We start from the raw sequence: 23,548 nt of genomic DNA, 5'->3' as shown, positions 1-23,548 counted from the left end.
TCATTAACCAGAGTTTTCAACTGCTCGTAAGTAACAGCTAGTGTTTCATTTCCAGCCCGGGGGGGGTACTAGGGTTGCGAGCTGACGGGGGGGTGCCGCCCGACTTTCGAACTTTGGACCCTTACCGGGACTAAAAAGGAGAAAACAAAGGAAAATTTTGGGAATTTTGCGACCCTTAGCGGGACAAATTTGACCAATTTTGACCAAATTTCGATCTTTAAGGGGGTAAAAAGTTGAAATTTTCAAATTTTTCGACCCTTAGTGGGACTGAAATTTGATTTTCTGATTTTTCCGACCCTTAGTGGGACTTTGGAAGTCCAAAAAAGGTACCCTTAAGGGCGGCACATACCGTACCCTCCATTTGCCTAAGTACCCCCCCCGGGATTTCCAGCAGTAGTTCCACCATCAGTAGATTTTGATTTCTCACTTGATTTTTTTTAGACATTTTTTAAAAAGAATTTCTTTCTCACACACACATACACAAGTACGCTTAGTTTGATGAGTGAATGCAGCGAGGATGTTTGTAATTCAAACGCCCTATTTAAAACGTTTTCACAGCGCATGCTTCTCATTATGACGTAATGATACGCATGCAAAAGTAATTAGCGTGCGAAAATGCACGAGAATCTGCTTTTCCAGCTTTTTTCAATCGCTGGAAACTTCGCTGTTTTAATTTTTCTTGAGGTTTCCACCAGTTTAGCCTGTTCTCTAAAGCGTTACACATAAACAAAGCACAACATTTGATTTAAAAACTAAGCCTAAAATTCAATATCTTTTTGAACAATATTTACATAAATTTTACAATTCAAAATAAATTAATCAAGGCAATTAAAATTAAAATATATTTATAGGGAATAAAAAAAATATATATTTTCAGTTTTACTATTTTGTATAAGTTTTTAAGGGTCTTCTCCTTCGGGAAGTTCTCTATCATAGCCGACTTTCCCTTTGAGCCAGTACCTCTTTAATTTACCATGGCCCTTCACGTCAACTTCATCTCTGTAATCGGTTTTATAGCCTCCCAAACGTTGTAAAACTTCGAAGGTGGTCTCACTGATTTGAATTCTCATAGGAGCACCACCTGATTCCATAGATTCGGCTACTTTGACAGAATCACCAAACAAACAATATCGAGGCATTTTCAAACCTACCACACCAGCCACAACAACTCCTATAAAAGTAACGAGAAAAGAATTATTTTATTATCCCTTTAATTTCAACATCTGGTTATGATTTTGAGGAGGCTCCTTAGCGGACCCTCTGAACTCGCCATCATGATCACGAAGATCGCTAAACTTTATCAGCATGTAAAAAATAGAGAAAAAACGACTCTTCATGCCAAAAATGTTTGCCCTATCATGTCAAACGCTAAAATCACGCCATCATGCGAACCGCTGGGACATTGCGGGCAAAAGATAGAGATAGTTGTGTTTCATACCTGTATGGACACCAATACGGAGACGCATTTTGGTTTTGGGCATGTGTCTGATGGTAAAAGACCCGATAGCATGCAACAGGTCCATAGCAGTGGTACAAACTTCTCCTGCGTGTTGATCTCCGTTCCGTGTTGGTAATCCAGAGACAATCATGTCTATTGTAAAGAGGTGAGTGAAAGCTTTTAAGATTAACATTCTACTTTCAGGAGGCATCGTGTGTAATGAATATATAGAAGACACTCAATAATTCAAATTTCAACAATCAAATCCTACCACCATTCGCCTTCAAAGAGAAAGAGAACCTCGTGCAATACTTTCATTCTACATTAAGGGAGCTAATTTTGGCAAGCAGCAAAACTCTTGAAAATCTTTAATATCGAGGAGAACTTATTTTGGCGAATAGTCAACTTTTTAATATTGGCGAGAACTAATTTTGACGAATGACAACGATGACAGGCTAAATACATCCTATTTTGCCTTATTTCGAGCAAAAAATAATGAATTTGGTTATTTTGGAAAAATGCGAAAAAAAATTACTTTTGGCAAGAACTTATTTTGTCGAGAACTAATTGTGGGGAATTTTGTCTAAACTCGCCAAAAGGAGGAAGCCTTTCTAAGGCCTTTTTACTTACATGCATCACCGATAGTTTCGACTTTGTAAACATCATAATTAGCAGCAATACCATCAAAGCTGGTGTACATATCATTCAAGAGCGCCACAACTTCTAGCGGTGTACTGGCACGTGCAATGTTTGTGAAGCCCACAATATCACTGGAATCACGAAAAAATAATATTTAAATCTTAAACATCCCTGCGTCCAGGTGTCTTTGACTAAAGGCCTGTTTCCATCGATCGCGCGAGCGTGTACGTTGCACACTCCGTGCGATCAATGTTTGATTTCCATCAGCAAAGAGGTGGACTAGAACACAAGATGTTTACATTTTTTTGTTTACTCAGCAGTTTTTCTCTTTCTTGATTGGTTGAAAGATTATCGATTGAGATATGCGCTCCTGCGCTCAAAAAAGTTGAAAATTTTCAGCGGAGAAAAGAGCACAAAAGCGTACAAGAGCGTACACATTCTGTGTACAAGAAAATTTAATTCGTGACGTCAATGTGCTATTTTAGGAAATTTTGGCCTAGCGTGCACGCTCGCGCTATCGATGGAAACAGGCCTTGAGAAGTAAAGAAAATTAGATGATTGAAGTTTCTCCCCGTAAGAACATTCTGAAAAGCTTGACTCACGATCGTTAATCCAAGGCTCATCCATAAAAGTTTCTTCCCTGAAGTATTGCTTCATCAGAAGCCCTGTTTTTTTTACCAAGCGTACCTGAAATAAATGGTAACGTGATCAAAATTTTCCGGTTCAACACGTTTTCCTTGTTTCAAACTTTCAGCGACAGATTTTGGTAAAAGACGAGAGACAAGATCCTCCGTTTTCTGTTTCTCCTTGGTCAATTGTTTGGTTCGTTTGGTGACAATTTCTTCCAAATTACTGGAATATTTTTCTAACATGGTGACCAAGTGATCCATCAGTTCACCACGTTGAGGTTCGACGACTTCCAAATTGGCCTTGCATTCCCGAATTGTAGGTCGGTGATCAGGATCCTCATGCCAGCAATTTTCCATCAGCTGAAAACAAACCATAAGATAAATGTTATATATAGGTCTCGGTATCAAAAAATTAACCCTATCGAGCTCGATGGGAGAACGAAGTTAAATTCTACTTTTTTAACATTTTCCAAGAACCCACTTTTGCTGTATGAATAAGCTTGACAAGGATGGTGCAGCCGACTCTCGCTAATTCGAACTTCTAGTATTCGAATCATTCTATAATTCGAACTCATTCTCAGTCCGTAAAGGGGAAACCCTGGTAAAATACTTTCTATGATTTGAGTCTTTCTTCAGCTCGAACAAAATAGACTTCACGTTCGAGTTTGAATTAGAGAAAGTTAACTGTAGATGCATGCTTAATGTGTTCTACATGTTGTCTAGGCGCAGTAGTGTTGTGGTTATCAATCTTGATAGGAGGTCGGGGTTGATTCCCACCCGGTGTTGTGATTCACTCGGCAAGTGAATGTACCTTCCCATGCCATGCGAGGGCAATTGGGTAGACAGACCCGAGAAACTTGTCGGTGATTGAAATCGATCCACAATACATCGTGGATGAGGTGAGGGTGCGTTAGCTTTTCCTAGTGGTTCACGTCAGATTAACACACTTGATCCGAAAAAAAACTGCGTATCAGTGTCTCGCAAGCTGGCAGGCAGTATAAACTACAGCGTAAGACGGTTCTAACGAGACGACTCCTAGACCACTCAATACAGAACCGGGAATTTTCTGTAAGAAGAAGCCAGTCATCACATGTCGTCTAGAAATAATTTTTTTTCTCATTGGATGGTTTTTACCTTCTTGAAAGCCTTTCTCTTTTCGTATTTACTTGGCCATTCTTTGTCTTTAATACATGGTCGAACCCAGCCTCCTGCTTCAATGTTCAGTCGAGCAATATAATCGTTCCATACTCTCAAGATGACGTCATCACTTTCTCCAGTTAGCAATTGTACCAACTCACTTTTCTCCAACATGACATCAGCGAATGGGTAATCACGTGTACACATTTCACTCATCACCATGCCCAAACTAAATAAAAGAAAAAAAGATTTAATTTAAAAAGCATAAAATACACGTGAAAGAGGGGTACTAAATTTTTGAAATTTTACACTTTTTGAAAAATAAGTTTTAACTCCTAAAGCTAATATCTTGACAGCTGCTTGGTCAAACAAAAAAGTACTACCTAAAAAATAAAGTTACACCCTTCTAATAAAGGTTTGTTTAGCTCAATAAAGAATCCACTGGGTCCCAGGGAGTCAGTAAACGTTCAACGTTTTTTGACTTGTGGTAAGAATTGTGTGCAAAAGATTCCAGTGTATGTCTTCGAGAAGAAAGAAGAATTACCTGTAGACGTCTCCTTGAACAGTTCCCCGTCCAACGTGATCCAAATGATAAACTCCAGTGTGTAAAATCTCAGGTGCCGTCCAAATCAATGAGCTAAAACAAATACAACCGTATGTTTAGGACCCCAAGTCTGAAGAAGAACAATGAAAAGATTCTACCCGGGGCTGGATCTAGATCTTCTTTCTTTCAGTGAAAGTTAATTGTATCAGAATAATTGTCATTGGGACTAATTCCCCTGAAAAATGTTTTTTATACCCGTAGTTAGCTTTTGCATCGTCAACAGTAGTGGTTGACATCTCGTGGGGATTGAAATGACCCACATTCTTTTGGTTCGACTTTAAATGGTGTAAACCAAAGCCTGAAAAGGAAGCATACAACATCACAAAAACGAAAAAAATATCACAACACCAGCGTTTGATTTTGTTTTCCAATCTAAAGGAATACATCCCTGTATGAAAGACTCGGTTGCACCACGTGGGACCCATAAAGTACAAGAAGAATCACGCACAAAATTATTCCCTGTGAGATGGTACCATAAAATTTCAACCTCATATCATTGACATCAGCTTCTTCTCAATTTTCATGTCAAACATTACATAAAAAACTAAGCAGTCTTTACAAGCCCAAAAACGGGAACGAAAAGATGAAGCGCCTGCAAAAATCATAGAAACAAAATTTAAATTAAATACTACGTATCGCACCTGACAGTTTAACGGTCCATCTGTTATCGATTAAACAATTACTGGTTTTCAATCGACCATGACTTCTGATTTCACTTCTGTGAATGAAATCTAAACCAGCTACAATTCCCTAAACACAAAAAAACAGTAAATGTCATCACTTAAAGGCTGGATTCCAAACGTGTGGAATGGTTGCTGATGAAACCTTCAGAAAAACCCACCCGACTTTATGCAGATAATGGAAGGATTGATAGGCCGACGAAAATTTCCGCTGGTAGGTTGTTTATGTCAATTTTTGTATCTGAATAATTTTGTGCACGGAATTTTTTCCTCTTTAAGATGCTTTATAATTATTTTCACATGGGAAAAATCTTTCTCGTTGTACTTCAGTGAACGAGACAATATCTTAGAGACCTATGAACGTTCACCAAAATATTCATCATTCTATTATTATGCTATGATTATTTTCATTTGTGTATTTCTTAGACCCTTCTTTTATCTTCCTATGATAATTTATCTAAAAATAACACCCGAATCACAGATAATATTTTTTTGTTAAATTAATTTTAATTTTAATCATTTTTTATTATAAAAAGCTTTTGGCGATTTCATACATAAGTCGCAAAAAATTCGTTAATTGGAATTAGTTTCACTACTTATACGCTACTTTTCCCAGTTTTATATCTTCGAGCTGCTTCGAGTGTTTCCTTTTTAACGTTAACTTTATTGTTTAAATTCGCTGAACGATCACAGTCCAATATTTTCAGGGATCTTGGCAAGGAGTAAACAAATAAACTTTTTTTGTGACACACTTATCACCTCTGACGGCACGGTCAGCTTGGGTAGAGACTTGCAACGGGTTTACTTGGAAAACACTTTTTGACGACGGTATCGCAAACAACCCTTACTGGCTTCTTCAAAAGGGTTGATAGTAGATAGGTGTATGGTCAGAATTATTGGACCAGCGTTAGAAATAATAATATCTTTTTTAAATCAAAATCATCGAGTTTTGGTTTTTCTTTTTTCGAAAGTTTGTTTCCCCGCGTACGTGTCGCATTTTTTCAGATTACTACATCGTTAGACATTGATATTTTGGTCATGTGACATTTCTACCCTTTTCTCTTGACAATTTTTGAGAGAATTATGTCTTTTTTTTGCATTATTTTAGAACCAATAGTATTCAAAGATTTGGAAAATTAGAAAATATTATTCCTGTTCAATTTTTTTCGATAACATCCAGAGATGGAATCTTGTATTCCTTTCGTTCACAACCTCACGAACAACAAACCAACGTCGACTAGAAACGAATCGATGGTTTATCGTGAAGTACTCTTCCTTCTCATTTCATCTATATTCTTGATACTCACAAATGTAGCTTTGATAGTTGGTTTGAAAAAGACGAACAAACATTTAACTCTATCACAAAAGATCTACATTTATTTGTCATTGACCGACGGCCTTACTGGTGTATTATATCTGGGATACATGCCTGTTACACTTTTTTCTTCAATTGATTTTTGCGTGGCTCAGAGTATCAGTATGGCTATATCAGTATACACAGGTGGTACAGGCCTCTGTACTTTTGTTGTCATTTCAGCCCTACGACATATTGCAATAAGGAAACCATTCTATGAGGTAAAGACCAGGACCATCTATGGTATACTCGTTGTTTGGAATGGCGTATCTTTATTAACCGCTACCATGACCTTTCTCACGTATAATCCAAGATATACATCACATACGCTCTATTGTTATTATTGGTTGTCTGTTGGAAGTTTACTTTCCATCGGAGTTATAGCCAGCACTGTTTTAAATCTTTGGTCCAAAAATGTTTTAACAAATCAAGTATCAAAAGAGCGTCATGGAAACGAAGCTGACAAAGTAAGAATGATCCGTAATCAAAAGACTGTTGGAGTCCTGAATTTTTTATCTTTAGTTTATAATTTATGCACGGGCCCATTGAGCTTGTATTACTTATTGCTTGGCGGACTACTTTTGACTTATGAAGGTAATGAGAAAATATTAGAGTCTGCTCACAATCTATTTGCATTCTTCCACCTACCAGTTTTTCTATGTTCTGGTTTGAACGCACTGGTTTACATGATGAAAGATAAAGACATTAAGAAGTTTTATTCTTGCCGAATTCCCTCCAAGAAGAAATCAAGGGAACAAAAGAGAAGAATCGATTCTTCATCAGTTCAATAACAATCACCGATCTCATTGATTGAAGACTTTTTTTGATTGAAAACAGTAGCTTAGGGGCTAATACACATACCTTCAAAATAGCGAATCGGAAATTCCATGGAAGCTTAATATCTTCATTGGTTAGAACGTCATCCAAAGAACCTTTAGGTTGCAATTCAGTTAAGATGGAAACATTGGGACTATCAATGCACGAACCAACAAAAAGACAGATATTAGTATGTCTCATATCACGCATTTGTTTGACTTCAAGTCGAAGGGCGTCGGTAAGAGCAATGGAATCTTTGTCAAGTGTTTGGTAGTGAATATCAATACCATCCCAAGTACCGGTATTAATTTGTTTTCTAGAAAAAAAAATGCTCATTTTTATTAGAAATTTAAGAGGTACTGGATGACATGATGAATTGGATATCAGTTTGAATTTCTATAGAACAAACAAGTATGTGGAAAAAGCTCAAATCAATATTTAACGGTATTGCCTTTACAAACAAGCAATTAGCATATGGTTAGCTGCAGGAACATAAACTTATGAATAAATACGTCTAAACAGACACCGGAATCTCTGTAATGAGAATGCACACCTTTCTTTTCTGTTGTTGTTATTCATGGACATGGCAGAAATAAACATGGAACTTCTTCCAGTGTTTCCATCATCTCGTGTAACATCTGGCCAATTGACTATCCAATCATTATTGTACAACGCTGCTTTCAATCGTGTTCTAGAGACAAGGTGGATAACCGAATTTTTGTATTATTGATATTAAATAAAGCAGTTAATCAAAATCCTCTTTCACTTTGGTCCTGAGATATTTTTGAGTAGTTGTGAACATCGATGCTGTGAATGCATCACTGCGCCAATTTTAATCAGTCCTTCAAACGATTGGTAGGGGAGACCCTGGCCCTGTTTTGTTTACTTGCACAAATAGGAAATCTTCCCGAGGCTTAGATAATTACTTTTTTAATAACCTGTACTATAGAATCGTCTGATGATCCAAAAAAAGCAGTCTAGTTTTACCGCCATGTGGTGCTCTGTTAACCACCTCAAACAAACACCTCAAACAGTGATACAAATGATACACTTACTGAGCAATGAAATATTGGACCAAAAAGTAGAGAAGACAAGCTAGTGCTCCAACACCAAAGACGAGAGGAACCACCAAAACAACCAAATCGATCTCACAATTTGTGCCAGTGTATCCGGAATCACACGATTGACAAGTACCATCTCCTGTTTGTCCTGGTCACGTGAAATGAAATGGAAAGATTATTGTAAATTATATCACATAAATACCATTTTTAAAGGGGAATAAAAGTAGTAAAATGTAAACATTGCGCGAATCACGTGTCATTAAAGAGAACAATTAAAATCACGTGTCCAAAACAAACTTGTAAAACAATTAAACAATCAAAATTGGCCATATTTGGTTTGATTTTTTATTTTGACATGTGACATTTGTTTTGATTTGTATCCGCTGCATACAGTTTGTTTACAAATTTCGCAAGTACTGTTATGTCCCTTTAAAGCTTTAAAATTCGTCCCAAGTAACTTTATATACTAACAGAGTGTTACAATAAAACTTTATCTAAATTAATGCTTCGACAGGAAGCTCTACACTAATGTTTTGTACCTCCGTTACATATGCCGTTTTCACAGGTGCATTTCTGTTCACAAGATGGGCCAAATTGTCCAGGTTTGCAAACACAAACTTCTGGAGAAATACAATTGCCACCGGTCGACGAACATCTGTAAAGAACATGAAAATGAGAATTTCTTAAATTTTCCTATACTGATTACGAGGGATAAAATCTTCAAAAAAAGTATCTAAAGATTTCTAAATTAGAGGTATAGATTTCTGACATATTTACACCGAGCCACTTATCAGCGGCATCCAGACTATCGAAAAGTGGCCCCGGGCTTACAAAGGTAAGGCAAATATGAAACATTAATAAATTGATTTTCTAAAAGGGTTTTGGTGCTGGAACTTTGCAGAAAAATTTGCGAAAAATATATTGAAAGATATTGGATAACAATTTACTTTAATCGGATTAAATTTCGCGAGTCAAAGTTTTGAAAAATTTCGCGAGTCAAAGTTTTGAAAAATTTCGCATGGATTTAATTTCGCGAATAAGCCTGAAAGCAGCTAAACAATAGCCATTTTTTGCCATAGATGGAGATTTTGGAGTGGTTTCTCCACCGAAAATGCGAATTTAAAAATTTTTGTTGTGGATTTAATTTCGCGAGTCAGGAATCTCACGCGTTTCCGCGAGTTTTAGTTTACCGAAAAAGGCAAAAATTCGCGAAATTGCGAAATTTAATCTCGCGAAAGTTAATTCGATTAAAGTAATTTCAGTTTACAGTTAATGTTTTCATTAGTGGTCTTGAGAAACATTTGGGAAACTTACGAGGAGCATACTGCAGTATTACAATCAATTCCTGACCAACCATTGATACAAGTACATGTCTTCGGGCTGAAAGAGAAAAACAAATCCTTATTTTACAAACTGAAGCTGGTATCAACTTAACCGACAAACTACACGGTAGTATGCTAGCGTTTTCAAAAGAAATTTCCCATGAATCAGTACCAGTTTCCTCAAAGGCTGACCGCGCCACTAAGGGTTGACAAGTTTATAGCCAGACATACCATATTACTTCGGTTTATTCGAGGGGTGTTAAAAAGAAGGGGGCGTTTATTTGAAAATCTTTAAGCAAGGTCATTTTAATTAAGTAAATGGAAAACTTATTTGACCTTTTCACTTTCTTTCAATTCAAATATGTTATTTTTAGTGGTGTAAAAATGGGTCAAAATTAGTTTGAATACTGAAAGACTGAAAGAATACAATCATTAAGACATAATTATGTTTTCCTTCATATAATTCTCCCTAATTACTTGTTTCAAATAAGCGCCTCTCCCAAAGGGGAGGCATTTATTCGAAAGGAGCGTTTATTTGACAGGACGTTTATTGATAAATTTCTCTCAAGGGAGGGGCTGTTATTCGAAGTAATACGGTATACGATGAGCCAAAAACAAAGAATAAAACATTAAAATTTGACGTTCAAGGTTTAGCTCTTCATCTACAAAACACTTAAAGCTTACGCGGTACAGGAGCCTTTGAAGCATCCATCGGGACATTGAGCTATAGCACATGTGGGACCAGTCCATAAATTTTCGCCATTTGATCCGACATTACATCTAAAATGATACAATGTCAAATATAGAATAAGATTTTGCACCAAAAACCTTCTTTAAAGTGTTTTTAATTTTAAAGATCTTAAAGTCCTATCGTTAAAAGCATCTTATAAAGTTCTTAAAAATTCGTTCCAAAACATACTTGCAGACATTTTGTTTGATACAGACACCATTCGAATAAACATTGATGTTTGAAGGATCAGTAATGTTGCCACCGCAGCCATCGGTACAATAGTAAGGCGCTGGAACATATTCCACAGCTTGTTCCATCTCCAAAGGAATCACTTGATTCGGTACTGAGTTGTCGTAATTTTCATTGATTTGTTTTTGTAGTTCAAAACCAAACAGTCCTTTTCCTTTCGTATAACTGAGAAGGAAACGATGAAAACGAATGATAGTAGTTTGGGAAAGCAATAAAATAATCCAGCAGACGAAAAATATATCTGTACAATTCCCAGATTATTCCATTTAACATAATTGTAGGTCTGGATATTTATTATTATAGAAAGAAGAGCTCGCACATGGATAAAACACCTTCCTGATCTACGAAACTTAGCGAACTACAAAACAATTATAACAATGGTACGCTGAGTGCAAAACTAAATCCAGAGAGGATTAATTTATACGGTCAATAAGTATGAAGCTACCTTCTTTTGTTCTTGAATTTTTTATCAACCTGGATATAACCAACCACACTGTCAATATCATTGTACAAATCAATTCTTTTCCTGTGAGATTTACCACCGTCTGCTTTCAGTTCGTATTCATAAGAAGAACCTTCTACTTTGAAAAGAGTGTTGACGTATAAAACCTGTAATACAAAACATCAACTTTATACAAATAAATGTCCCTTAGCTTGCCAGACAGGGAAAAGGTTCAAATATTTTCCAGGTATACAGAAAAACATTCATGGTATTCAACGATTTTGTCACACGGTAGCGCGTATAACCAGAAGGGGAAAGAAGCATTTATATAAGAGATTTTATGTATAGCAGTGACTATCGTTTCAAACTTTTTATAAATGTTAGTAGGAGAAATCTATCAAAACAAAGATCATTGTATCACTTACACCTAAGTTTGAATAATCCCATTTTTGTAGACGACCAGTCAACAATTCAATAACGTGTTGAGACTGAAAGAAATCGGAGTTGGGCCAGTTGACACTTGCGTAACCTATAAAAAAAAGGAAGTTCAATTAAGAGCCTAATTTAAAAAAGCTTGGGAATTAACTCATAACAATATAATACACAATACCGGCAGGTGGAAAAAATGGATCCAAAAGATGTGAACATGTCACCAAAAGTTGCCTTCGAAATTTGAGTAGAAAAGATGAATGCGAAAGTTAGAAGGGGTCCCGTTTTCAACATTTTCAAGGATTTTGACGTCATCGGGTAGCGGTGTCAAAATTGTCAAAGATGTCAATTCATGTAGGGTATAATGTATTTCGATAAGAATGGATGTAGTAATAGTCAATACAGAATCATTGTCCAGTAGTTAATTACATGACACTGCGAAGTCGAGGAGGTTCTTACTTACCATTAAAATGTAGACGCATTCCAGTTTGTTTATCCAATTCTACTAGCATTGTCAAGCCAGTAAAGTTGGTCTGAATAAAACCAAAATAAATTAACAGGTTTTTAGAGATGGAATGCAATTAAAGTCATATAAAAATATATATTCAAATTTGATTATGGTTTTGATTGATATAAACCATAAAAGAAACTGGACTTCAATTGAAAAATAAGGTTCACGAGGCAAGACAGTTTTGGTAGAACGTATTAAAAGGGGAAAATAGCTCTACATACATTTTCACGAATTTCTTTCGAAAGGGTAGTACCACTAATCGTTCCATTTCGTTTCATGATATTCTCCATGGCGTAAATTTTGGTCTTCAACGCATCGTAAATCATACCATACTCAGGACCAACCTAAAGAAAAAAATGTAATTTTAGAGTAATTTTAGAGTAATTTCAGTAATCTTTTGTTTTGCGGTTCTAAACCAAGAAAATCAGAACACACGAACACACATCTTTTCCAAATATTTCAAAACGTGAAACTATTCCCCACAAAAATTGCTTGATTAGCTACAACGCATCATCAACGCATCATTAAACAAAATTCAAAAGGATTATTTATTAATTGTATACCAAGTAGAGCATTCAAAGTAAACCAAACGCTGACTACGTTATTTAAAAAAGGTGGCCTTTAATTTAGGAAAACAAACACACATACCGTAAAAATATCATTGATGGGAAATTCACGGTAATGACCAAGTGATTTCTCAACATCAGCATCATAAAATTTTCCCATAATGCCTAGCCATTCAGCTGTGGTCCAACCACCGACCAAATAAGCAGCATCAAAGAAAGTGGCTCCTTTGAATTGAAAGCAACATAACTTTTTAAGCTGAAAAAAAAGATAAATTGTGTACAAAAATCAATAAATTCACATCTCAATAGCTCTCAATTTTACAACAAAACTTAGTAGAAAGCTATAATAATGTTAAATGTCGGATGATTCACATCTCAATAGCTCTCAATTTTACAACAAAACTTAGTAGAAAGCTATAATAATGTTAAATGTCGGATGATTCACATCTCAATAGCTCTCAATTTTACAACAAAACTTAGTAGAAAGCTATAATAATGTTAAATGTCGGAAAGTGAAAGATTAGAAAACATAAAAAGTGATTTCATTCTTGATTTCACCTCAGCAACCAAAAGCTCACAGATGCGCGAGATGATGGGGGGGGTAAGAATTAAGGAAAGAGGCGAGAGAAAAACACTTTGTAATTAAAATATCTTACATTACGACAGCGCAGAGGGAAATTTCCACTTGGGAAGGATTTTGCATTCCGATAACCAACCCATTGATATCCATCTACTGATGCAATTCCTCCACTGAAAAAATAAATATGACAATTAAAAATTTCTTCTTCTCGAGCCTTCTCCACAGGTCTCCATAACTCGAACACGCACGGGGAACACAAATTCGTTCGAGTTAAGGAGATTTCGAGTTATGGAGTAAGGTTTTTAAGGCATTGTTAACTGAAGAAACGAGAAAACTTGTTCGAGTTAGGGAGACATTCGAGCTATAGAGTTTCGAGTTTAAAGAGACTCTACTGTATTGTATATTATCGCTAAACTGAATCATAGAAACAAACATAAGGAGCTTCTTACTCTTGTGCCTCGACATGAAGATAAGCATTGGTATCTCCTCGAACGGTATTAACGATCAGACGAATTCCAGATTTCTTGATATCCTGAATAACATTATTCAATCCACCAATTGGTTCTGCGTTGACATCCGATACTGTCGGAATGGTGTACTAATAAAATATGAATAAAACGACATTATGGGATAGGCTTTTTCATAAATTATTTTGTGTGGAACAACTGCCTCGTTTTGAACCATTACCAAGGTGATTGTGTGTTAATCAAGTCCGCCTGTCTTCAAGTTTTAATTTTTGAATAGAGTAAACTTCTAATGAACTCTTTTTGGAATCAATTACCACGGCAATATTTTGAAAACGAGATAAGCGTTGTTCGTGACGTAATTTATGAAAAGGTCTATTACAAGACTGGCAGCTTACGAACAACGCTGGAGAACGATTTCTGCCCGAAACACCCCTTGAAGGTTGGAGTACTTAGGATTAGATAAATTGAAAGTCTCTGAATTTAAATTTCGTGTAAATTAACACTGATTGACTTAAACATTTTACACTTTTAGACGAAGATTGTAAAATAGGAAGCGGGAAAGCAATTCAATAGACGATATCGGCTTTCCGAATTCTGCCCGAATGATTACCCATGATGCATTGCGCAAAAAAATTCACGGACAATATTGACTTACTGAATTTTTTTGCGCAATGCATCATGGGTAATCGTTCGGGGAGAATTTTGTTAAGCCGATATCGTCTATTGGTAGCCAAGAAGAAACCGTACGTATCCGTAATTAAATCCGTAATTAAAATCAAATTTAAAGACATGAGACATGGGATAGTAATTACCTCTTTAACAATTTCTATTCCAAATGACGTAGCATGGGCATAAAACTCCTTGTTTAATTTAGTGTCTAATCCAGAAATGAGAATCTAAAATAAACAGGAGACGATTATTTTCAATAAAGTGTTTCAATAGACTCCCGGTTACTCGAACCTGCACTTATTCGAATAATTTGGTTATTCGAACTGAGATGGCGTTCCCCTTAGATCTGCTTACCCAACTCAAAAACACTCTCGGTCATTATAACTTTAAGTTATTTTTATTCCCCTGGAGGCCAATTACAGGCTTAACCCCTCAGTTATTCGAATTTTTTTTATTGGAAGATCGTCGAGTGAGAACATTGATTCTCTTCAAGCAATTTCCCAGACATGAAACCCGTGTATTGGAGGCCATATAATGCGCATGCGTCATTTCCTATCCTATAATTTACAGGAAAAAGTTGGGGCAAAAACCCTCTTTTTGAGGGAATTTCAGAGCTTTCGAAGAATTTTGAGTTTCATTTTCGTATTCTACATGACAAATTGAATATAGTCGAACGTGCGCACCGCACTGGGCTCAACTTCAGATTTTCCCGTTATTAGAAGGCCCAATTGTAACATTTCAACTCGTCCCCAGGCCCCAAAAATCAAAATTTTCAAAAAATGAAAAAAACACCCCCAGATATTCACCCAAGGAACAAGTGTGCCAAATTTCAGTCAAATCGGACCGTTTTTAAAGTCTCCAAGCTGCCAGCCTCGTTTTGGTGAAAAACTCGTCCCCAGGCCCCAAAAATCAAAATTTTCAAAAAATGAAATAAACACCCCCAGATATTCACCCAAGGAACAAGTGTGCCAAATTTCAGTCAAAGCCGACCTTTTTTAAAGTGTCCAGGCTGCCCCAAAGTTTTAGCCTCGTTTTGGCGAAAAACTCGTCCCCAGGCCCCAAAAATCAAAATTTTCAAAAAATGAAAAAAACGCCCCCAGATATTCACCCAAGGAACAATTGTGCCAAATTTCAGCCAAATCCGACCTTTTTTGAAGTGTCCAGGCTGCCCCAAAGTTTTAGCCTCGTTTTGGCGAAAAACTTGTCCCCAGGCCCCAAAAATCAAAATTTTCAAAAAATGAAAAAAACTCCCCCAGATATTCACCCAAGGAACAAGTGTGCCAAATTTCAGCCAAATCCGATCTTTTTTGAAGTGTCCAGCCTGTCCTAAAGTTTTCGGACGGACATACAGACAGACATACATACATACAGACATTCTCAGATTATAGCTCAACTGAAGTTGAGAAAAAGTGGAAAGTTTCATCGAAATTGGATAAACTTGATTTTTGGATCATTTTAAGACTCAAAAGCCCAGAATTGGGCCCAAAACCCCAAATTTTATCCCCTAGAAGACCCAAATACACTGAAATACACAAAAAACAATATTGCCCTTCAATTCTACACCATTTAATTGTGTTATATTCGTAATTTCATTAGTTTCATTAGAATTGGACGACATCGACTTTTTTTGCATTTTTGCCCTGGGGACACTCATCGGGGACGCAAAGTCTTAAAGGGTTAAGGTTAAAGTTGAAAATTTAGCTGGTAAACAATTTTTTCAATTTTTCGAACTCCCGGTTATTTGAAGTGAATTCTTATCCCCCTTAGAGCTTCGAATAACCAAGAGTCTAATGGCATTGTCCAGTATCATGTATTTCCAAGAAAACAGAGGGGGTTAGGTTCACGGCGATGTCACCCCACACCATGATTAAGAAAAAAAGCGGGTGTCACAAATTGTCTCAAATATATCTCAGAAAAGAGGAGTTTAAAAAGAATAAATTAATCAAAAATAATCAAGATAGAATAAATTATAATCTATAAACATTTTCTATCAGATCTTATCCCTTTGAAATGACAGGTGGTCACGTAAACGATAACGATGAATAATAATTTAACAGAATAACAAAAAATGATAAATCTGGCAGGTAGGTCGGCTAAATGAATTGGAAACTGTCTTTAGTATCCAGCATTCACTTGTTTACCCACTGTTGACTCCTCGGCTTTTAAACTATCGAGTCAAAACAGTAAAAAAATGTTTAAAACTTTATAAAGAATAAAGAATGCTATTTTTTAGCTTAAAATAAATTATTAAAATATGTCAAGTCATAGAATCAAGATACTAATAAAATGTTTTACAGAAAAAAACTAGCACTAGTCTTGGTAGCAAAGTGTGAAGAAATGCAGGTTATCAGAATATATACTGTTTTGACTATTTTGGCAAATATATCAAAAGCCTTGTGTGTTTCTTTTGACCAATGCCAGCAACACGATCATTTATTTACCAAATCCAGAGTCGGGATTGAAATCTTAAACATGACTGATATCGAACTTGATAAAGTGGAATCAAGCAACACAGGTCCGAATTGTTTCTCAAAATGCCACAAGATCTCTGAATGCAAAACAGCTGTTTTCTTCAACCAGTCAAAAGAATGTCGTTTGAAAAGTATCAGTCGATTAAATGTTACAAGCAGAATCAAACTATCACCGGAAGCTCAATACTTTGAGAAAAGAGTATGCGAGACTGATTTTGAATCGAAAATCAAATTCGTCTCTCTGGTCAACAATTCAATCGACTGCAAAGACATCTACAATCAAGGTTGGACAATAGATGGAGTCTACGGGATTGAAGACCCTGAGGAACAATCCACATACCAATCGATCCATTGCAGAATGTCCCTTCTTGGTGGTGGATGGACAGTTATTCAAAGACGTGTGGATGGCGTGACCGACTTTGGACAACCATGGAGAACATACAAATCCGGCTTCGGTGATTTATCCAAAGATTTTTGGTATGGAAACAAACAAATACACAAACTAGCAAAAAAGGGAATGCGAAGTGAAATCCTTTTTGAATTGAAAGCCGCCGATGGAATCACATATTATCCATACTATAACGATTTCGAGGTCGAAGGTGAGGATAAAAAGTATAAACTGAAGAAAGTTGGTCAATATAAACTTCGATATGGACCTAAATTACCAAAACTAAAATCTGTTTCAGGAAATAATGATTTCAAGTACCACCAGAATATGGAATTCTCAACTCATGATAAAGACCACGATAAAAGTACTACTTCCTGCTCAGAGGCAGGAAATGCTGGCTGGTGGTTTAAGGGTTGTGGTGAATCCTGTATAAATTGTAAGTTTGGCAAAGATGGTGCCACTGGAATGGAATGGGAACAGATCACAGGAGTAAACGCAAACTCAAAAGGATTGAAAAAGTCGGTCATGATGGTCAGAAGAAAAGATTGATACGTGCTGATAAGTCTTCGAATTGTTATGATAAAAAGACAGCGAGGCGAAATTGAAAAAAAAAATCAGTTATTCTTAACATTGACAGTAATAATTTAAGAAAGTTTTTGTAAAGAAATATCCAATATGGTGTTGTATTTTCTTTTAGATGTTAAGCATTCTTTATATGTTTTGTAAGCTGTAAATTTGACGATGTTGATGTAAAATAATCCTTTATAATTTAAACTAGCACATGTAATTTTTAAATGATAAATTTGAATTATAAGTACACTAAACACTTCCATGTGGTCAAACTCTTTCCCATTGGTTGGAATACAGGGTGGGTCGGACAAAATGGATGGGTCACCCAGTAGAAGTGGCTTTTATTAGGGCTTTGGGTTATCAGCTATTTCCGTTTTTTTCGACTTTTGAAATTTAGCTATTTTTCTAGCCTCCGCTTTTCTTTTGCAGTTTTTTATACCGCGTCACCTTTTTGGCCGTAAAAAAATTTTCCAGGGTTTAATTTGCGACAATAAATTTTACTTTCGAATGGAATCGGTAAAATGATGTCTTGGGACCCTTGGTTGCGTGCTACTATAAAGGATGAATTGTAAAATCTTTCCTATTTTATAGGAAAAAAAATATTTCCTACCTTTCTGAAAGAATCATGTGTGTCAAGTGTTCCAAAACAAGTAGAGATTCAAAAAAATATTTTCTTCTTTAAGAAACACTTAGCTCTATGTTGTAAAGAAAAAGATGCATAGACTTACAATTTTAGTCCAGAGACGTTCTTTGAGGTAGAGAGCAAACGCATATTCCAACATGCTTTCTGGATAATGGATTCGATTGAAAAATGGATATTTCACCTAAATTTGAATTTGAAAATCTCCATTATTGGAAAACTTTTGAAATTACAATGTCATCAAAGATAAAAAAGAATGGTTGGGGAAAGTGTCAAAAATATCCCTCGACTAAAATATAAACGTCTCGATTGAGTAAAAGTCGTCCACGAAATCTGACGTAACGTATAAATCATTGATATAATTAAAACTGAATCTTAAACAAACCTTATCACTGAAATCATTAGAGATATCTTCCTTAAAAGAAGTCACTGCAATGCCGTCAGCTGTGGCTTTAGGAAGTAAGATTTTTGAAACTCGATTATTTGAAAAACCGATGATACCATGAGCCCGTTTGCTTGGGTTGGCCTAAACAAGTAAATTTAAATTATTAAAATATACTGCAGTGGATTGTCATAAATATTTTCAACAGTTTAACGTAAGACAATCTTTTAGCATTACATAAGGGATAAATCAGTAAAAATGAGGATCGAAATCAAACGTTCAAATCTTCGCTATTAAGATTTTACATTCTTGAAAAAAGAGGTTTTTAAAAACTCAAATGACAAGACGGTGCAAATCTGTAGTCAATTTTTTGAGCACGCTGGACTGAACTTTAATGTGCTATACTGTATAGGAATTTAGCAGCCAAATAATTCTCACTGGATAATTGAGAGGGGGTAGAAAGAATTAAACTTACATCATGGTATGCTCGAACTTGTTTCCATAAATTGAAATTCTCACCGACGTTTCCATCTTTATGATAATACGATTTTAGATGAAGAGTCCGACCTATAATCAATATAGAAGTTAACGAAGATGGGTCTATAATAGGCTGGTGGCATTCACTAACGGATTCGTGCCCCCTTTACTACTTGTGGTTTTGTAGAGAGGTCTACGATTCAGATTCGGTTCATAACTGATGTGAACCAATATTATAAATTACAATTTTGGGGGAGGGGGGAATACACTTGACTTGTTGAAATTAAAGAACTTTTTTTTCCCAAAGAAAATCGACAAGCAAAGAATTATTGGGAATTCATTTTGACCAAAATAAAATTTTAGGTAAATGACAAGTTTTTTAAGAATCGCTGCCTCCCCCTTCTTGCCAAAATCTGCGTGAAAAAGGTTTGGATCGAATTTACCAGGGCCGAATGACGCTAAATGTAGGGTGTGTTACCTGGAAAAACCATTCGTAGTGGATCATCCATGGTTCCTTTGTTGACATCACGAACACCGTCAATCAAAAATTGTTCAATGTATCCATTACGATATCGATTATCTTTAGCAAAATATGCCAAATGAATCTCATCTGAAAATAGAAAACGAATCAACAGGTCATTTGTGGATCTAATCTTTTCAAAATTGTAAAGGAAAAATTCAACAGTCGTTCTTATTCTCCTTCTCTTGGGGTATATAATAATGTCGAAGTTTTAAAGTCTCTTCTTGGTGCATTGAGGGGTCATGGTTTAAACTTCTTACATGGTTTTTTTATAAGAACAAACTTTATAAGAACAAACTATATAAGAACATAAGGCTTCGATGGCCAGAATGTTAAGAACAAGTTAAGAGCTCTAAAACACCCAATTTCTGAGGAAAATGGACAAAAATGCTCAAATAATGGCAAAAATTTTCAGGCTTAAAACTCAAAAATAAGAACATCCAAAGGTTTCAAAAGTTTTAGATGTTCTTATAAAAAGAACAACGTGTAATTGATCTGCCTTCACTAATTCAAATTTTCAGAGAATACGATAGTGGACTAGTTACCTGTTACATTAAAAGATTTAGTAGCATCTGAATCATCAACCCATGCTAGATTACATTTGAAAGTTAACGTGATCGAGGTACCATTAGTTGGTTCACATACAGAACCTGGATAGACTGCAACACCACCAGCTAGATTGAAGGTGGAATCTGACGAAACACATAGTGAAGGATCTGACGCTTCTGTGTATACTTCCTGTGTGAAAGATAAGATAAAAGTAATCCTTCAAATCTAAAGGAAAGCTTTAATTTTTCATATTTAATTTCAGGGTAGCACTAAGACTACTAATTGAGATGAAAAAAAGGCAAGACGAACAATATCATGCTACTATACTCTCGAAATATAAACATACCACAGAGGAATTTGCACCAGCTGTCACACGTGCTCCTGCACCGTCAACAATTTCAACGAGGATGGACGGGACGAAAGCAAAGTTAGCAGCAATTTCTGTTTGGTGCGCTGTTTTGCTGCTAGGTACGATTTGAAGCTTGAGACCTAGAAAGAAAAATGCAGTATTATTTTAAAAGTCGTCAGTCAGAGATAATATGATAGCCAGTATAGGAGACTAAGGCATCAATCAGTAACTATCCAATTCAGGGAAGGCTGTTTCTGATACTACAATTGCAATGCTTGAAGCTTTTAAACTCACTACTAGAATGTTCTATTTTGTCTTATATCCGAAGGTTTGTTGACTGACAGAATTTCTACTAGACAATGTATATATCATATTCCTATTTTTGGAAAACACACCTCAAAACAAAACAAAACAATTAAAGAATTCTATTAAGAGTTTAGTATGGGTGAATCTTATTTAAGGACCGTTTTTAACCGAATATACATCCAACTTGCCCCAAACCTTATAGATAAAGAGTCTCAAAACGCAGGGAAAAGAAAAGCAGTCGGATCTGAGTTTTAAAAAAGACTTGAAAACACTCTGCTGATCAAAAATTATGGTGTTTTTATGGTATATTCCTTTGCTGACGAAGTTCATTTTTTAAGAAGAATACTGCTAACACCCTGCGCTGTCTGTGTAAAGGGAAGAATTTTTAAAAATCTAATTTTATCAAAAATTGAACTTCAATTTTTCTAAATGTCAAACAAAAAAGTGAGGCCCCTCCCAGAGCATAATCTCCAGCAACACCGAAACATAAGTATGACCAAGTACACTTACCCTGCGCAATTGTCCCTTGTTGAAGAACAATAAACAAAAGGAAACAAGAAAGCTTCATTATTCTTTCCACTTTTTAGACAGCCATTTGTAAACTTCTGTTTGGATTTCTTTGAATCTATTTTGAGAGTTTCCATGGGAAATTTTTCTAAAAAAAGTAACATTCGAAACATAAAAACGTTCGAAAATACTTTTTTGCAGTAGAGTGTCTTCTTTTTGCAGAAAGTAAACATTTTTGGAATATTACGGGCGGCAAGAAAAAAGGGCGAAAACAGGTGGCGGGCGAATGGCGAAAATGACCAGGAACAAAATTCCCGGGGAATTTCTATAAAGCTAAAGGGGCTAAATCTAGGCTGCTTGCATCCTCTAACGAATTCGTGCTATACTACCTGCGGTTTTGTAGAGGTCTGCGATTCAGACTAGGCTAAATCTAAATCAAAACATTGAAAAAGAGAAGAAAAACTACAAGGTAAAGACTATTGATGTCATCGAAGACAATTATGTAAAGACAAAGATATCCTGTAACAACAGACATAAAAAGACACCAGCGTCTCTGAGCTGAGGATCATGGTTCGGGGTAGGCTGCTGGCATCCACTAACGGATTCGTGCTATACTACCTGGGATTTTGTAGAGGTCTGCGATTCAGACTAGGTTCGGGGTCCTGTTGTAGGCCCTGAATAAATTGCATATTCCCCCTTAAAAACCATGAAACTACACCGAGTCCTTATAACTCAAACCCCTCTACTCGATCAAATTGGTGGCTTCGTGAATGGTTTCCCAAACTCTTTATAGGAAAAACCTCTACAACTCGAACCTTCATAACTTCAATGTATATTAAGAAAGAGAATATTAGGCAGCTTGCTGTTTAATTTCTCTGTATGTAACTGGAGCTTTCCTAATGGAATTATCTTAGTTAAATCTAGCGTTGAGTCGTTGGGCGTTATGAGCTCGACATGTACACACCAGTTCGGCAAATTGCACAGATCCGCAACGCTGCGAAATTCTGCAGCGCTTTACTGCTGCACAATTTCGCAGCTCTGGCCTTTGGACCAAAATCGGCATCGCAGGGCCTGGACCGGGGTCCCAAAATAATGTGCATTTTGAAGAACAACCCAAAAGGAAACCTTTCACCCTAGCCTTTTAATTTCCTACCTAGCGATTATTCACAATCATTCTTGGAAGAAATGCTACTTCGTTCAAAAAAGCGCTACTTTGTTCAAGAAAGCAAGTTTTTGCCTGATTTTGCATGTGTTTAAAAGAAAATTGGTAGGCGCTCATAATTTTTAAAATCACAAGCTTCATTTAGAAGCGTTGCGTAAAATAGCAGCGCAACCCTAGCGAAACGCTGCGAAAAACCGCAACGTTGCGGAATATTGCAACGTTGCGGATCTATGCAATTTGCCGAACTGACACTAGAAAATGCTATCGTCCAGGTATAGTAAACGTGGCAGAGTTTTCAGCCTTCACGGCGGTTTACGGGAAAAAAATAGTTTTAAACACCTCCGCCATTGTTTACTCCACCCTGAACTAAACTGCGTTTTCAAATTTATTCCGCCCCCTGAATTATTCCCTTTGGTAGTTAATCTAATGTTTCCATAGAGACATACGTATGCGTAATTTATCGTTCTTTAAATCACTAGTCGTTAAGAGATTTTGGTACATTTGACTGTACAACTAGCTACAACTCGAATGTCTCCCTTAGTCGAACGATTCCCTTTTTTACCTCAGTGTTCTAGTACTCTCGGGTTTCCACCCAGGACATTCTTATTCTAACCCCCCCCCCCGCTTATTGATTTTTGGGAAACATTTTTTTGAAAGTTCCCTCTTTTGCCCTAATTCTGTTGTATCAGTCTCCTTTTCGAACATTTTCCACCCAGGACATTTTAATTCCAACCCCCCCGCTAATTAATTTTTGAGATTTTTTCCAACCCCCCTGCTTATTCCAAACCCCCCGGCTATTAGGTACCCGAGAGTAATTGAGAGCACTACCTTCTTTTTTGATATTGTTGCACTCTTGAAATATATTACAAACGACCAAGTTCAGTTCTTGTTTCAGATGTTCTCG

General features: G+C 36.3%; 2 protein-coding genes across 2 annotated transcripts in view; both read right to left on the bottom strand.

Moving 5' to 3' along the window:
* LOC136805190 (phenylalanine--tRNA ligase beta subunit-like) overlaps positions 1–23,548 on the bottom strand; it is a 79,168-nt gene that overhangs the window by 46,529 nt on the left and 9,091 nt on the right. The gene's annotated exons all lie outside the window — the stretch shown is intronic.
* Positions 740–21,618, bottom strand: LOC136805189 (uncharacterized). The gene is made up of 30 exons (XM_067061753.1): positions 21,486–21,618; positions 20,667–20,809; positions 20,317–20,509; positions 19,730–19,861; positions 19,250–19,341; positions 18,778–18,918; positions 18,481–18,576; positions 14,467–14,550; positions 13,637–13,785; positions 13,264–13,357; positions 12,690–12,863; positions 12,263–12,385; positions 11,994–12,063; positions 11,527–11,630; positions 11,105–11,268; positions 10,600–10,824; positions 10,365–10,460; positions 9,673–9,738; positions 8,898–9,013; positions 8,353–8,506; positions 7,851–7,988; positions 7,343–7,613; positions 5,089–5,197; positions 4,643–4,745; positions 4,388–4,480; positions 3,841–4,072; positions 2,765–3,066; positions 2,069–2,208; positions 1,439–1,591; positions 740–1,171 (listed from the first exon to the last, which is right to left on the bottom strand). Exons 1-30 carry the CDS (start codon positions 21,541–21,543, stop codon positions 900–902), a joined length of 4,287 nt encoding a protein of 1,428 aa, XP_066917854.1. The 5' UTR covers positions 21,544–21,618; the 3' UTR covers positions 740–899.

This window comes from Clytia hemisphaerica, unplaced genomic scaffold (assembly GCF_902728285.1).
Source record: "Clytia hemisphaerica strain Z4C2 unplaced genomic scaffold, Clytia hemisphaerica genome assembly, whole genome shotgun sequence".
NCBI lineage: Eukaryota > Metazoa > Cnidaria > Hydrozoa > Leptothecata > Clytiidae > Clytia > Clytia hemisphaerica.
The sequence above is the reverse complement of the archived record's forward strand: the minus strand, read 5'-3'. Positions and strand labels throughout refer to the sequence as shown.